Source organism: Neoarius graeffei, chromosome 1, assembly GCF_027579695.1.
Source record: "Neoarius graeffei isolate fNeoGra1 chromosome 1, fNeoGra1.pri, whole genome shotgun sequence".
Lineage (NCBI taxonomy): Eukaryota > Metazoa > Chordata > Actinopteri > Siluriformes > Ariidae > Neoarius > Neoarius graeffei.
In genome coordinates, this window is record NC_083569.1 from 64,265,508 (window position 1) to 64,283,081 (window position 17,574).

General features: G+C 41.3%; 1 protein-coding gene across 1 annotated transcript in view; it reads right to left on the reverse strand.

The window, feature by feature from the left end:
* Positions 1-2,175: 2,175 nt before the first annotated feature.
* The window catches only part of LOC132888380 (SH3 domain and tetratricopeptide repeat-containing protein 1), a 43,803-nt gene continuing 28,404 nt past the window's right edge, over positions 2,176-17,574 (reverse strand). Inside the window, exons 10-18 of the mRNA XM_060924437.1 lie at positions 17,101-17,130; positions 16,063-16,976; positions 15,218-15,977; positions 12,132-12,312; positions 11,821-11,971; positions 6,766-6,888; positions 5,701-5,851; positions 3,706-3,902; positions 2,176-2,660 (exon numbers count right to left, since the gene is read on the reverse strand). Of these exons, the coding sequence (XP_060780420.1) occupies positions 2,394-2,660; positions 3,706-3,902; positions 5,701-5,851; positions 6,766-6,888; positions 11,821-11,971; positions 12,132-12,312; positions 15,218-15,977; positions 16,063-16,976; positions 17,101-17,130 (2,774 nt within the window). The 3' untranslated portion in view covers positions 2,176-2,393. The remainder of the gene's footprint in view (positions 2,661-3,705; positions 3,903-5,700; positions 5,852-6,765; positions 6,889-11,820; positions 11,972-12,131; positions 12,313-15,217; positions 15,978-16,062; positions 16,977-17,100; positions 17,131-17,574) is intronic.

Consider the following 17,574-nt stretch of genomic DNA (forward strand, 5'->3'; position numbering starts at 1 on the left):
CTTCGTTGTTTGTTTTTTGTAAAGGCTTTACCCTGTTTAAAACAAAACAAAATAAAACAAAAAACAAACAACAAAGAAAAAAACTCTCATATATCCTAACCCTGATTAACCTGTATACCCTGTATGCCCCCACATTTTGTATGCTGCTGAATCTGTCCTTTTTTCAGTAGCTTTGTATAAACAGTAACCGCTAAATGTAATGCAATGTTATGTAAGGTGATCGCCTAGGCATTCTCATTGTGAAAAGTAAGTCACATGTCCATGGACTGGCATTTAATGTTGTATTTGTTCCTTTCTATTTGTTTTTTGTCTGTTCATATTCTTTTTGGGGGAGTAAAGTCAGTTTAAAAATGCCGTTAAATGCATAGGCCTATAGGCCAAGTTTAATGACCTTGAGGTTATCAGAGGTCATATGTCGTTTTACAAATGAAAAATGAATTCAGCACCCAAACATTTAACAAACAAGGCCATTTGCTAACTTCATTCATCATTTTAGTACATTTCATTCTTTAGAAAGCTGAGAAACTGGGTTCAGCTGAGACGTTTACAGGCCCAAAGTTCAATGACCTCTAGAGGTCAACAGAGGTCAGATAGAGCTCGGCATATTGCAGATTTGAATTCGGCACACCCAAATTGACAAAATAAGACTGTTTGCCGACTTTGTCTCAAAAATGCCTTTGGGTGTCACAATTCTGGATTTTGGTACCAGTCTATATAATATAAAGACTACGTTCAGACTGCACCCTGAAACGACCCATATCCGATTTTTTTGCCCATATGCGACCTGTATCCGATTTGTTATTGACAATCTGAACGATACAGATCCGATTTTTTCACATGCGACCCAGGCCGCTTGGATATGTGGTCCTAATTCCGATTCATATTCGTTATTTTCACATGCGACTGCAGTCTGACCGGACAGGTCGCATTCATGCGACCTACACGTCATCAACAAGAGACAAACGTCACTATTCTGCGTTGGCTAATCCCGCCTCTTTGGTGTAAAACAACAACAATGACATAATGCGCTACATGAACAGGCGCACACGCAGTCTCTCGCGCACTCCCTCGCGCACTCCGTCATATGCGCGATGCAGACATTAATGTTTCGCGTGCACACACTTGCTCACTTGCTCTAGATTCCGGGAGATATTCTCCAATTTGGGGGCATCAGGGAGCCGCTATCAATATGTGGGAGACTCCCGGAACTTCCGGGACACTTGGGATGTCTGCACTAGACAGTGTTTATGTAGAGAGCATGCGCACTTCAATCAATCAATCAATCAATCAATCAATCAATCAATCAATCAATCAATCAATCAATCAATCAATCAATCAATCAATCAATCAATCAATCAATCAATCAATCAATCAATCAATCAATCAATCAATCAATCAATCAATCAATCAATCAATCAATCAATCAATCAATCAATCAATCAATCAATCAATCAATCTTCTCAACGGAGGTTGCTGCCATGGCCCCATTCACACACACACCCTCTCTCTCACACAGAGACACTCTGTCTCTCACACACCCTCTCTCTCTCACGCAGAGACACTCTCATTCACACACACACAACCTCTCACACAGACACTCTCACTCACTCACTCACACACACAGCACACGATGTGCTTATTACGTGTCAATTTGCGCATGCGGGACACTTTTGGGTCGTTTTCCGTTCATATTGGAGATCGCATACAAGTCTCATATAATTGGTAATGTGAATGGCCTAACAAAAAAATCGGATTTCACAACAAATCGGATATGGGTCGTTTCAGGTTGCAGTCTGAACGTAGTGTAAAGGACATTACACAGTGGCACAAAGATATGAAGCTTATCTTCTCATGTTGAAAAATATTTCACGGTCATTCACTGTGTTCATTCGTGAAATATACATTTACCACTTGAAGATAAACTTCATATCTTCACGCAACTGTGTAATATCCTCTACACACACACACACACACACACACACACACACACACACACACACACACACAATAAAGTTGCAATGCAATGGCTTAATGCTAAATTAAATAGTTAATTAGTGCCATGGATATGTACAGAAACAAAGACTCTTTTTTATTATATTAATCTACTTAATGTGGATTGATTTTTTTTTTCTCCAATCAATCATGTATTAAATACATTTACATTTTGTCCTTTACTTGACACTCTTGCCAAAATTGACTCCTGGGGCAACATAAGCAATCAGTGCAAATACTGAATCAGTTCGGATTTTTAACTTGAAATATCAGCAAGCTAGTCAACACAAAGGAAAGCCAATGAACCACTCCACAAAACATCTGGTCAGAAGACTGTAAACATTATATTGTTGTGCTTGAGTGCAGTTTAGATTTCTGTTTTCTCAGTAGAGTTTGGTTGTCTAGCTTGTCTCCTGCGAGGCTCTGACTCTGTATTGGGATGTGGTGTGGAAAAACTGATCTGGTGATAGGTTGATGCGGCGGATATTAAGATCAGCGGCGAAGGCCCGGGCACGTTGGTAGAAGTACAGCGAGAGCTCACGATCCAAGAGGAAGTTGTGGTAGATAGTGGCCAGGCGAGTGCACAGCTCAAGCTGAGACTTCTTATTGCCCAGGTCCATGGCAGCTGCCAGGGCAAGGTGGTAATAACCTGCTGCATCAAATGGGTCCTGAGAGAGGAGAAAGAGAAGCGAGATAATTCTCTATAGAGTTTTATTTAGAGTGTTATTCATTTTATATAATGTGTGATTGAACAAATTGATGGATGTTATTATGAAATGCCGTAGTCTCCTCTCATCTCATTATCTCTAGCCACTTTATCCTGTTCTACAGGTTCGCAGGCAAGCTGGAGCCTATCCCAGCTGACTACGGGCGAAAGGCGGGGTACACCCTGGACAAGTCGCCAGGTCATCACAGGGCTGACACATAGACACAGACAACCATTCACACTCACATTCACACCTATGGTCAATTTAGAGTCACCAGTTAACCTAACCTGCATGTCTTTGGACTGTGGGGGAAACCGGAGCACCCGGAGGAAACCCACGCGGACACGGGGAGAACATGCAAACTCCGCACAGAAAGGCCCTCGCCGGCCACAGGGCTCGAACCCGGACCTTCTTGCTGTGAGGTGACAGTGCTAACCACTACACCACCGTGCTGCCCAATGTCGTAGTCATGTTTCATTAAAAAGTCAATATTATTGATACAGGACTTTTTATTTTTGGTTCAAAATCTATTTTAACTTCCTTTTCATTCATTCATTCATTCATTCATCTTCAGTAACCATTGCTATCCCTGGAAAACTGGTTGTGACATAGGACTACACCCTGAATGGGACACCAGTCCATTGCAGGGCATCATAAACACACACATTCACACCCAGGGGCAATTTAGCATAGCTAATTCCATGTCATGTTTTTGGAAGGTTGACAGAAACCAAAGGAAACCCATGCCGACACAGAGAGCATGCGACACTCCACACAGACAGTAACCTGACCTCAGGAGCAAATCTTGGAGCTGTGAGGTGGCACTGCACCACCATACCATCTGAGCTTTTAAAAAAAAAAAAATAATAATAATACATGAACTATGTTAAATACATTAAATAACGCCACTGCAGAGAGCATAGCTTGATAGATTACCAATTTAGCTTGCATATACTGCCCTCTTCTGGTTGGTCTTTGAGACATAAGCCTTGGACTCGGTTCTTACCTTTACATCATTGAAGATAATGTCGCCTAGGGTCTGATAGACCTTGACATAGTACAGGGCTTCCTCATCAAACTGCAAGGGCGAGGGACAGAGTGAGAGGGCCTTTAGGTAGTGGTGCTCGGCCAGTTCAAACTGGCTCAGGCAGTGGTAGAGCGTAGCCAGCCGATGGAACGCCACACGCTCGTTCAAACGGTCAGCTACAAGCATAAAACGGAAAGGCAGTGAGGTAATGTATTTAAATTAGAGCTGTGTGCACAGTAAACCGTGATTAAAAACAGTTGTGTATTGTGCAATGAGTATCATTTTTAACTGGAAATAAAAGGGCTCATATTGAGGAATGGAAGACCATGTACACATCACTGGGACTGACATAGAAGTATGGGGATGAAGAGGGAAAGAGAAGAAGAGAAACATGGAGTGCAAAAGGAAATTTATTTCTATATAATAGTAATAAAGAGTTGTGTGCGCAAAACTGAGTTTTACGAATACACTGATGCATTTTATATTACATTACAGGCATTTAGCAGACGCTCTTATCCAGAGTGACGTACAACATACCCAGAGCAGCTGGGGGTTAGGCGTCTTGCTCAAGGGCACTTCAGCCATTCCTGCTGGTCCAGGGAATTAAACTGGCAACCTTTTGGTCTCAAAGCTGCTTCTCTGACCATAAGGCCATGGTTTTCAGTTCTATGACTGTAACGCGTGTTTCAGTCATGATTGACTCCCTACTTTGTTTTGTAATCATTGTGACCATGCACCAGTTAAATTAATTCAATCTGAACAATCCCACGAACTGTGAAGCTAAATCATTCTGCCAACCCGGCAGATACAAAATGCAACAAGTGGGGTTTGTGAGTTGAGAGAGAGATAGATACTTTCAGGAACATATAGCTAGAGCAATAGAGGGGCAAAAGACAGGTATTTTAGAAGTGTTCCAGGGAGCTAATAATTCAATAACTTGCAAGAAGGTTGTATCTAGATTGTACCAGGCATTACGTCAAGCTAGTCCAGACAACACTCTATATATTAAGGATAAATGGGAAAAGGAAGGTAATCTTACAATATCTGAAGAATGGGGAAATCTGTGGAAACTACAATGGAGAACAACATGCTCAAACACATGGCGTGAATATACCGTAGCTGGAAAAACTTATCAAGATTTTTTATAACACCATTACAGCAGCGCACACAAATATCTAGCACTGCCTGCTGGAGGGCCTGTGGGGCAAATGAGGCCAATCACTTTCATGTTTTCTGGGATTGCCCAATAATAACACCATACTGGCGAGACATCCACTTTCACCTGAACAAGATTTTTGAAGTAGACATTCCTTGTAGATTTGACATTTTATACTTAGGAAATATTTCACTTGATTGTTGGGACTACTGGGATAAAAAGTTGTTACGTATACTACTGGTGGCGAGTAAAAAAACAATATCAAGAAGATGGTTAAAGTCAGACCCTCCTACAATAGGAGAATGGCTAGATGTAATTCATGATATATACACAATGGAAAAGTTGACTTACTCCCTCAAAATAAAGACTGACGACTTTTCTAGAATCTGGCTTAGATGGACTGGGTATGTTGAACAAGTGGGTTTAAGATCAGATTTTGCTTGAGGCATCTTCCTGTAATGTATGTATGCATGCATGTCACTTTTCTTTTTCTTTAATTCTTTTCTAAGGAAAACAGTGAAACTTACCCCTATGTTCTAATTGTTTTTATTGTATATAAAAATGTTCAAAAAATGGCCCAGGCACACAATGTTGTGACGATTATGGATGGATATTTTTTGGGTTTTCTCTGCTAGAAATGGTTTTATTTGGGTTTGAATTGTTTACCTATTTTAGTTTTTGCAAAGGAAACTACTGTGTAAAGAAAGAAAGAAATGAGAAATGGAAGGATAATATCCTCTATTGTATGTGACCTGATGGCTAAATAAAGAGAAAATTACAAAAGAGAGAGAGAGAGAGAGAGAGAGAGTTTTACATACCCAGACTGACACTGATCTCTAATGCAGTCTGTGCATACTCCAGACCTTCCCCATACTGTCCCAGCTGTAGCAGCAGCTCTGCTAGCTTATTGCTCAATCTGAGCTGAGAACGCACACTGCTTGTCTTCACTGCAATCGGGAGGGCTCGGTCCTGACACACGCACACACGCACAGCTTTCAAACTGTACCATATATTAAAACTGCACAAATACACTCACCGGCCACTTTAATAGGAACTTGTTCTTGATTCTAAGGCTCCTGTTCTCGGCTGGCAGGAGTGGAACCTAATGTGGTCTCCTGCTGTTGCATGCTGAGATGCTTTTCTGCTCACCATGGTTGTAAAGAGTTGCTATGCATTGCTATGTCCTTCCTGGCAGCTTGAACCAATCTGGCCATTTTCCTCGGACCTCTCTTATCAACAAGGCGTTTGTTTCCACCCACAGACCTGTCGCTCACTCAGTGTTTTTTGTTTTTCGCACCATTCTGTGTAAACTCTCGAGACTGTTGTGTGTGAAAACCCCAGGAGATCAGCGGTTCCTGAAATACTGAAACCAGTCTATCTGGCACCAACACCTATGCCACAGTGAAAGTCACAGAGATCACAATTTTTCTCATTCTGATGTTTGAAGTGAACATTAACTGAAGCTCTTGATTTGTAGCCGCATGATTTTATGCATTGTGCTGCTGTCGAGGGATTGGCTGATTAGAGAACTGCATCAAACAGCAGGTGTATAGGTGTACCTAATAAAGTGGCCGGTGAGTGGATATTACACATTCCTGGACTATTCATACATGTACATTACATAACCCTATGACAACGAGTACACTAAAGAAATTAAAAAAAAAAACCTGAGATTACATTTTCAAATATCGTTGTCCTTTCATCAGTAGTTTCACATATAACTGAACAGTGTATAGCTGAATATGCTTCTTGTTTATGAAATTATTCTCAAAAGCTCAAACTAACGAGTTTAGTATTTTCCCTGCCCAAACTAATTCTTTACAGGACATGTTAATTCTTTAACATCCCTGCATACTTATCCGTTTTTGTTCGGACAGACTTACCCTGTATAAGCAGACAGCTTTCTCTCTGTCCTGCGTGCTGTTAAAGAATACGTCCCCTGCCGCCTCCAGCAGCTCCAGAATGAATAAAGTGTCTCCTGTACTTAAAGCAATATCTTGCGCCACCTGTCACTCAAACAGACAAGAGAAAGCAGTTTCATGGGATTATGTGATTTACTTTTAACATTACACAGAAACGTTATCAACATTACTACATACTCTCTTCTGTGGGATTAAATTTGAAAATATAACAGCACACTAAGCAATGGGTATTATACCACAGCGCTGCTGAATTCTTATATCTGACTGGTCAGAAGGTGCTGATTAATTTTCTATAAGAGCAGTTCTGTAAGTGGCATTAACTGAAATTAAAATTCGAGGTTTATATTTATGCAGTCATTCCAATATATGTATGATATGCTTAGTAATAACTCAAAGACAGGGATTTGTATGGAGGATGTTCTACTGTACATTAAAACATTTAAACAAACAAAAAAAAAACCCCAAACAAACAACAAAAAAACCTTGTGTAATTGTTCATGGGCTGTTTTACAATCAGGGAATATTTTTCAGGTCCACGATAGTCCAAAAATAAAACCTCAGATTTTTGTGTTTCTCTGCTGCATAAAATGACCTTTTGAGATGGAAATTAACTGCATGGAATTTCAGAGCTACAGGTCATATACTGGGTGTGTTATTTGTGGTGAGAAAACAGCATATAATCTCATCATCTGTAGCCGCTTTATCCTGTTCTACAGGGTTGCAGGCAAGCTGACTATGGGTGAGAGGCGGGGTACACCCTGAACAAGTCGCCAGGTCATCACAGGGCTGACACATAGACACAGACAACCATTCACACTCTCATTCACACCTACGCTCAATTTAGAGTCACCAGTTAACCTAACCTGCATGTCTTTGGACTGTGGGGGAAACCGGAGCACCCGGAGGAAACCCACGCGGACACGGGGAGAACATGCAAACTCCGCACAGAAAGGCCCTCGCCGGCCACGGGGCTCGAACCCAGGACCTTCTTGCTGTGAGGCAACAGCACTAACCACTACACCACCGTGCCGCCACAGCATATAATGTATTTCTAAAATTGATCCACTTTCTGGGCGGCACGGTGGTGTAGTGGTTAGCACTGTTGCCTCACAGCAAGAAAGTCCTGGGTTCGAGCCCAGTGGCCAGCGAGGGCCTTTCTGTGTGGAGTTTGCATGTTCTCCCCGTGTCTGCGTGGGTTTCCTCCGGGTCCTCCGGTTTCCCCCACAGTCCAAAGACATGCAGGTTAGGCTAATTGGTGACTCTAAATTGACCGTAGGTGTAAATGTGAGTGTGAATGGTTGTCTGTGTCTATGTGTTAGCCCTGCTATGATCTGGTGACTTGTCCAGGGTGTACCCCGCCTTTCGCCCGTAGTCAGCTGGGATAGGCTCCAGCTCGCCCGCAACCCTGTAGGACAGGATATGCGGCTACAGATAATGGATGGATGATCCACTTTCTTATAGTCCATGAGAGGAAGGTATACAAAGTGAAAAACTATTGAAATCTATATGATTTTAAGTACAAATGTTCAACTACTGTGCAGCAATGTTTGTACATGATGGTAACTGTAATAACAACTGCAGTGGCTAGCCCATGTGGTTCAATCCCACAGAAGAGCTACTGAAGCACAAACTGCTGAAAAAGTTTATGCTGATACCTTTCTATTTTAGCCAGCATTAACTTTTTCAGCAGTTTGTGCTTCAGTAGCTCTTCTGTGGGATTGGACCATATGGGCTAACCTTTGTACCCCATGCGAACCAATGAGCCTTCGACACCCATGACCCTGTTGCCGGTTCACTGGTTGTCCTTCCCTTGGACCACTTTTGGTAGGTACTAAGCTCTGTATACCGGGAACACCCCACAAGATGTGCCATTTTGGAGATGCTCAGACCCAGTCATCTAACCATCACAATGTGGTCCTTGTCAAAGTCGCTCAGATTCTTACGCTTGCCCATTTTTCCTGCTTCCAACACATCAACTTCAAGAACTGACTGTTCTCTTGCTGCTTAATCAATCCCACCCCCGAACAGGTGCCATTGTAATGAGATAATCAGTGTTATTCACTTCACTTGTCAGCGTTTTTAATTTTATGGCTGATCAGTGTATGTTCCAAAGTATCTAGTTAGTGCTAAAAAATGCAATTCTGAATTTACCCAGTAAAATCTACGTGTAATAATTAAAGTAGAATTAAACGAAGTGACCACAAGGTCAAAACTGAGCCCCCATTTGACTCTTACAAACATATTTATAAGAACTTATAAGAGACATTAGTGCTGTAGGTAGGGCTGGTGTGTCCTTGTAAAATAAAAGTATAAGAAACTCCAGTGTATATATACTGGACCAAGTTGCAGGAGTCAGTTGGTGTTATTCAAGAAAGCATCCATGATTGTTGAAGACTTATCTTCTCATCTCATCTCATTATCTGTAGCCGCTTTATCCTGTTCTACAGGGTCGCAGGCAAGCTGGAGCCTATCCCAGCTGACTACGGGCGAAAGGCGGGGTACACCCTGGACGAGTCGCCAGGTCATCACAGGGCTGACACATAGACACAGACAACCATTCACACTCACATTCACACCTACGGTCAATTTAGAGTCACCAGTTAACCTAACCTGCATGTCTTTGGACTGTGGGGGAAACCGGAGCACCCGGAGGAAACCCACGCGGACACGGGGAGAACATGCAAACTCCGCACAGAAAGGCCCTTGCCGGCCACGGGCTCGAACCCGGACCTTCTTGCTGTGAGGTGACAGCGGTAACCACTACACCACCGTGCCGCCCCGAAGACTTATCTTTTCCATGAATATTTCTCTTCCTCACTTACTGCTTAGTCCCCCCTCCCCCTACATAAAGCAACCTTGGGATTATGAAAGGTGCTATAGAAATTTTACTTATTATTATAACAGCCCTAATATGATGACATTTTCTGTGAGATGTTTATTTAGCAATTTTGGAAGGATTCTCCAGTGTCAGAGCTTTGTTACAGTCAGAGGTAAGAGTGTTCCTTGATAATCTCTCATCAGACCCTTCATACCATGTAACTATGCACAGATTTGTTAAAGTGTGATGTTACTCAGTGCATAATTTTGAAAAATGCTAAAAAGTGAGGAAGATTCTGGAGGGGGGGATCCAGGGTCAATTCTCCCGTGAATGAAGAGAATCGATCAGCAAATATTTGAAAATAAGTTTCACAGACTCTCATTCAAAGACAGGGCCTGGGGGAGGTGGGCCACCCACCTCTGATTAGAGAGGGTTAACATTCGTTAAAAAAACAAACAAAAAAACAATCATGACATAGAGAAGGGCGGCACGGTGGTGTAGGGGTTAGCACTGTCGCCTCACAGCAAGAAGGTCCTGGGTTCGAGCCCAGTGACTGATGGGGGGTCTTTCTGTGTGGAGTTTGCATGTTCTCCCCGTGTCTGCGTGGGTTTCCTCCGGGTGCTCCGGTTTCCCCAACAGTCCAAAGACATGCAGGTTAGGTTAACTGGTGACTCTAAATTGACCGTAGGTGTGAATGTGAGTGTGAATGGTTGTCTGTCTATGTGTCAGCCCTGTGATACCCCGCCTCTTGCCCATAGTCAGCTGGGATAGGCTCTATGGTAGCTTGCCTGCGACCCTGTAGATAATGGATGGATGGGCATAGAGAAGTACCAAAAGATCGACTCTACACCAGCTTCGGCGTTGGAAAGTTCAGGATGATTTTAACCAGTAGGTGACATTTTGAGCCATTTTCAAACCGTAACATGGGCGATTTTTATCATCATGATAATTTTGTCAATATTAACACCAGCATTGATGTGTCATCACGGTACAGTCATATCATTTCATTTACAGCTCGAAAACCACACTGAAGTGTCCAGTACCAATTTAATGTTTCACAAGAAAAGTTAAATCTGTTCATTTTGAGAAGTGATACATAATTTGCCAATTTAACCCTTTGATGCAAAACATATGCACACCCCTTCTAATGCACAACATGGGTCAAAAATGACCCGCGTTCATTTTCCAGGTTATTTCATGCTGACTGAGTTTTTCTTTGCTCTACCTTTTGAAATCAATTTATTTTATGATTGAATATTCCAAGTATTCTTTAAATATCTTGTTTTTAATTACCACAAATCATTAATTTAATTTTTTCTTTCCTACTTTATGAACAAAAATACTTTTTATATTACGACACATGGGTCATCCAAGTGTGATTTAAAATTAAATATCTTAATACTATAATAATAATTTGTTTCAAGTAATTACTTTAGCAGTGAATGGGGCCAGTTATTTATTTATTAACTATGTAGTTAGCTAAGCCAACTACAATAAAATCAGCTAACTAAAGTAGAATATGTCAACAGCTCGGTAGCTAATGGTAATTACTTGTAACTTTCTGACAAGTAATCTACTCACTCTCAAGGGAACCTAAACATAATCAATTTTTTTCTAAGGTAATGTTAGAACAATTGAAAAACATTACTTCCATGTATTAGATGGGCAAAGGGCGCTGTGCTGAGCTGTGAAATGTCTGACACAAGCACAATTCACAGTTCCCACCAAACGCTGTAGTAAATGCATGCGGGTCGTTTCTGACCCATGTGTGTAAACTTGATGTAGAATTACAAAAGCTGTGCTTGTTCATAACTTAAGAAAGGAAAAATAAAAATGATGATTTGTGCTAAACAAAAACAAGATATTTACTGCATATTTGGAAAAGTAAAGGACAAAATGAATTTATTTCAAAAGTATATCATAGAAACACTCAGCCATACATGAAATAACCTGGAAAATGAATGCAGGTTGTTTTTGACCCATGTTGTGCATTAGAAGGGTAGTGATACAAAAAGGGTTTTTATTCAAAAAGTAAGAAAGGAAAAAATAAAATAAGGATGTATGATGATCAAAAACAAGTTAATTGAGGAATACCTTGAATACTGAATGATGGAATTAATTTATTGCAAAGATATAGAAGATAAAAACTCAGCCGGGTCACTTTTGACCCATGTTTTGCATCAAAGGGTTAATGTTACCTGCACATACAGATCCACCAACTCAGTCTGTTTGAGGACGTGGTAGATGTTTCCTGCCTGGAGCCAGCCATGAGCCTCTTCCCTCTTCCTCCCCATGTCGATGTAGATCCCTATACTCCTTTTGGTGTAGTCCAAAGCACATCTATTTGCTCTAAGACATAACAACAAAAAGGAGTTTTAGACTGTCGAACGCAGGATTTCTCACCTACATTCTGCCACGTCTAAAATGTTGACATGTAATATGACACATCGCATGTAATAGCTGTATGATGCAATAACATTCAGCTGAGCTGTTCATCATATGAACTCACTTCTCTGTGCCCAGGCTGAGGTACAGCAGGCTGATCTTCTCCAATATCTCTGCCTCCAGGGTTCTGTCGCCTGTCTGCTGCAGCAGGTTCAGCTGGTGTTCATTGTAGATGATACACTGAACTTCATCAGGACATACTTCACTATACAGCTGGCACAGGTGACGGGTGGCCTGCAGTTGGCCTTAACAGGGAAATTATTACAAGATTAAATTATATCCGTACAGTTAATGTATATGCAATTAACATATTTATTTATTTATTCAATTGTGGTAACAAAAAATGAAACAATTGTTTGGGGGGGTTTGTTGCTATTTTTAAAAACTTTTAAGAATACCATCAAAAGTTTGAATGTTTGACTGTCATTTACGGAAAAACATGGACTATGATTTTAGAAATGTTGACCAGGTAGCCTATTTTGTACTGTACCACCACCACCAGCCTGAGTAAATTTTGATTTGAGGCTTGTAAACAAAACATGTCTTCATATATTTACTGTGTAACTTCATTTTTATATTTTCTGATTAGTTGTTGAATAAAATATGCAATGTGCAATTTTTTACTGCATGTGTAATTGTTTAATGTGTAAAACATACCCGTAATTCTATCATTTTATACTTTTCCTCATAAGCGTTTAAAGAAAGAAAAAAAGGTGCTTTTCAGCTTTTTTTTTCACCATTTCTGATAAAAGTGCACAGCAGACATTATTATGACCATCACTGCAACAAGAAATTTTCAATTAAAAAAAAATTCTGCAGTTTTTTAGGGTGATGTCAACAAAGCTGAAATCAGAACTTTTCATATTAATTTTAAGATGACAGACAAGTTCAAATTTATACATATTTTCTAAAGTACAGTGGTGCTTGAAAGTTTGTGAACCCTTTAGAATTTTCTATATTTCTGCATAAATATGACCTAAAACATCATCAAATTTTCACACAAGTCCTAAAAGTAGATAAAGAGAACCCAGTTAAACAAATGAGACAAAAATATTATACTTGGTCATTTATTTATTGAAGAAAAGGATCCAATATTACACATCTGTGAGTGGCAAAAGTATGTGAACCTTTGCTTTCAGTATCTGGTGTGACCCCCTTGTGCAGCAATAACTGCAACTAAACGTTTCCGATAACTGTTGATCAGTCCTGCACACCGGCTTGGAGGAATTTTAGCCCGTTCCTCCGTACAGAACAGCTTCAACTCTGGGATGTTGGTGGGTTTCCTCACATGAACTGCTTGCTTCAGGTCCTTCCACAACATTTCGATTGGATTAAGGTCAGGACTGTGACTTGGCCATTCCAAAACATTAACTTTATTCTTCTTTAACCATTCTTTGGTAGAACGACTTGTGTGCTTAGGGTCGTTGTCTTGCTGCATGATGCACCTTCTCTTGAGATTCAGTTTATGGACAGATGTCCTGACATTTTCCTTTAGAATTCGCTGGTATAATTCACAATTCATTGTCCTATCAATGATGGCAAGTGGTCCTGGCCCAGATGCAGCAAAACAGGCCCAAACCATGATACTACCACCACCATGTTTCACAGATGGGATAAGGTTTTTATGCTGGAATGCAGTGTTTTCCTTTCTCCAAACATAACACTTCTCATTTAAACCAAAAAGTTCTATTTTGGTCTCATCTGTCCACAAAACATTTTTCCAATAGCCTTCTGGCTTGTCCACATAATCTTTGCTACTCGTTTGCAGTTTGCTAATGTTCTTTTTGGAGAGCAGTGGCTTTCTCCTTACAACCCTGCCATGCACACCATTATTGTTCAGTGTTCTCCTGATGGTGGACTCATGAGCATTAAACATTAGCCAATGTGAGAGAGGCCTTCAGTTGCTTAGAAGTTACCCTGGGGTCCTTTGTGACCTCGCCGACTATTACACGCCTTGCTCTTGGAGTGATCTTTGTTGGTTGACCACTCCTGGGGAGGGTAGTAATGGTCTTGAATTTCCTCCATTTGTACACAATCTGTCTGACTGTGGATTGGTGGAGTCCAAACTCTTTAGAGATGGTTTTGTAACCTTTTCCGGCCTGATGAGCATCAACAATGCTTTTTCTGAGGTTCTCAGAAATCTCCTTTGTTCGTGCCATGATACACTTCCACAAACGTGTTGTGAAGATCAGACTTTGATAGATTCCTGTTCTTTAAATAAAACAGGGTGCCCACTCACACCTGATTGTCATCCCATTGATTGAAAACACCTGACTCTAATTTCACCTTCAAATTAACTGCTTATCCTAGAGGTTCACATACTTTTGCCACTCACAGATATGTAATATTGGATCATTTTCCTCAATAAATAAATGACCAAGTATAATATTTTTGTCTCATTTGTTTAACTGGGTTCTCGTTATCTACTTTTAGGACTTGTGAAAATCTGATGATGTTTTAGGTCATATTTATGCAGAAATATAGAAAATTCTAAAGGGTTCACAAACTTTCAAGCACCACTGTAGGTTTTATAAAATAGAGTGCCCATTTCTCAAAGAATCCAATAAAGGAATCTTCCATTAAAATAACATACAGGGTATGAGAATTAGACAACATATTTTTTTAGTATTTCCTACACTTTCTCAGTGCTCGACTGGAAGTTGTAGTATGTGTCAATTTGAACCATAAATGGGATGTAAACCTCTTCAATGAATACACTGGGGGGGGGAAATGTACATTGTTTTGGACTCTACACTTTCACAGATATGCTGAAAGGCCAGTTTGGCATTGCTAAAATGCAGGTTGAGTGAGCTCCAGTTATTTCGTTCTTCTATCTCTAAAAGTTTCCTGGTCCTTTAGAATACAGGGAGTATTATAAGCCCTGGCTCAAGCATAATCTTTAGAATAACAATCTGTAGGTTTATTATGAACGCTGATATTCAAAAACATTTTACTTTAAGTAAGGGGACAATTTTTCCACATTCCAAGAACTACAAAATCAGCTGAGACACACATATACTGTATCTATATTCCATCCATATTTTCATTAATAGCAACTTCTTAAAAACAAAATATTTTTCTTTATCTATAGCTATTTTTATTGATGCTGCTAAACAGAACTGCCAATAATGATAACCAGTACTTACTTACCCTCTGAGTTATCATAGAGTATTGAAATCAGCAGGGCCCACTCATAGCAGAGCTTCCCTTTCTCACAAAAACCCTGCGAGACATAAAGCTTCCCAAGCTCTAGAAGCACAACAACAAAGTTCAGCTCATGATCTTGCTCCTCTAGCTCAGAGAACAGCTTTACTGCCTGGGTGAGCTGCTCCTCTGCTACCCTCTTCGCATTCACCTGCAGACTCAAGAAGCCAAAGTTGGCCAGTGCTATGGCCCAGTTCTGCCCGTCTTCGAACTCCTCACAGACATCGACTGCAGCGCGGAAGTTCTCTGCAGCTTGTTTTACATCACCAGCGAGCCTCAAAGTGATGCCACGTATATTATAGATGACACCCTCCAGCTGGGTTGTGCAGTGCTCAGGGAGGGAGGACAGGACTGTGTCCAGCACATCCAGAGCACTGTGGTGCTGCAAGTCACAGATATACAACCATGCAAGCCAGATAAGAATCGCGCTGGCATCAGGCTGGTTAAGTGTGGTAGCAGAGGAATGGTTGAGGAACCTACACAGGTACTGAAGTGCCCTTTTAGGCATGTCATGCTTGTGGAAGAGCCAAGACAGACACAGGGCATAGGCATGTGAAAGGCTGGGCTCCAGATCAGCAGATTCTAAAGCAGCAGCTCGAGTCAAACACGGAGCCACTTGTGCTGGGATGTCCAAACCATACAGTTCTCGGCTGTTCTCTAACAGCAAAGAGACGCTGCAGAAACAATCAGTGACTGAGGAAGACATCTGTGTGGGTGCAAGAATGAAATAAAAATGAAATTTATGAATGTAATAACACACAGTTCCTTCACATTTATCGTGTAAAACCCACCTGGAGACATGCTTGCTGTGCTGAGCTCTCAGCTAGGTGAAGAAGACCGTAGTCACTATAAAGCCTTGCTAAGAGTAAAAATCCATGACTCTGCATCTCATCACAAGCTCCAGGCATCTCGTCAGCCAAAATCTGTAGCCGTTCGATGAAAGGCACTGCACTCAAACCTTCTCCAAACTTCAGATAAAACTTAGCTAGCAGGAAACAGATCCGGGCTTCTGCAGGTTTGTTCTGAGACAGAACTGCCTTTTTCAGTGCAAACTTCAACACCTCAGGGTCTTCTGTGCCAGATAAACAGTCACAGACTGCCATCAATAAAGCAGCAAAACGTTCAGATAGAGCGATATACTTCTCTGCATTTTTTTGTGTGAGATGGATGAAGGCCAGGTTAGAATAGATGGCTGAGAGAAGGTGCGTGTCTGTGAAATAGTCTCTGGGCACGCTCAAGGCTTCCTCATAATAGACGCGTGCCTGGGAGAACTTCAACCTTCCTGCACACAGCTGTCCCAAGAGGAAACAGATTCTGCTCTGTGCCCACAACATACGCTTTTTTCTTGACATTTCCCGAGCAACACCTAAATAGGCTACCAGCTCCTCCTCATCATTGTGGCCCTGGAAGTGCAACAGCAGGAATTCTGGGTAGGCGGCATAGAGAAGCTGAAACTCAGGCCGGTGATTACGTCTGCCTAGGAAGGACAGGAGGGAATGGTATCCATCTGGACTGGTCCCGTCCTGCTCTGAACAGACAGTAAAGTGTGGGATTTCATGGGGTGACTCTGTGGATCCTATGGGCTCGTCTGTTTGGAGCTTCACACCATCTTTTGTCTGTTCATGTTCAGTATGGTCCCTTATTGCGCTCAGAATATTGGTGAGATTTCTTTTCATGCAAACATATTCACTGCTGGTGGGTCCATCTAAAGAAAGGTGAATGGGGGAAAATAACCTATAGTTTAGATTATGTTGGCTGTTATTTGGATTTTTTTTTTTTGAGAAACCATTATAATTTATTAAAACATGTAACATACAAATGTTACCTACTTTGAATCTTGGATCTTGGCTTTGCTGAATCTGTCATAAACAATCCAAATCAGAAATAAGAAAGAAAGAAAGAAAGAAAGAAAGAAAGAAAGAAAGAAAGAAAGAACAACTTTATTCATCACACACTTGTGAAATTCCTCTCTGTATTTAACCCATCTGAAACAGTGAACACACACGTGAGCAATGAGCACACACACATACCCAGAGCAGTGGGCAGCCGTGCTAACAGCGCCCGGGGAGCAGTTGGGAGTTAGGTGCCTCGCTCAAGGGCACCTCAGCCCAAGGCCGTCCCATATTAACCTAACCGCATGTCTTTGAACTGTGGGGGAAACCGGAGCACCCGGAGGAAACCCACACAGAACAGGCAAACTCCACAGCCGCTGGGCTTGAACCCAGAACCTTCTTGCTGTGAGGCGACCGTGCTAACCACTTACACCATTTGTTGCAGGCTCTAAAAATATAGCATTTCTGGTT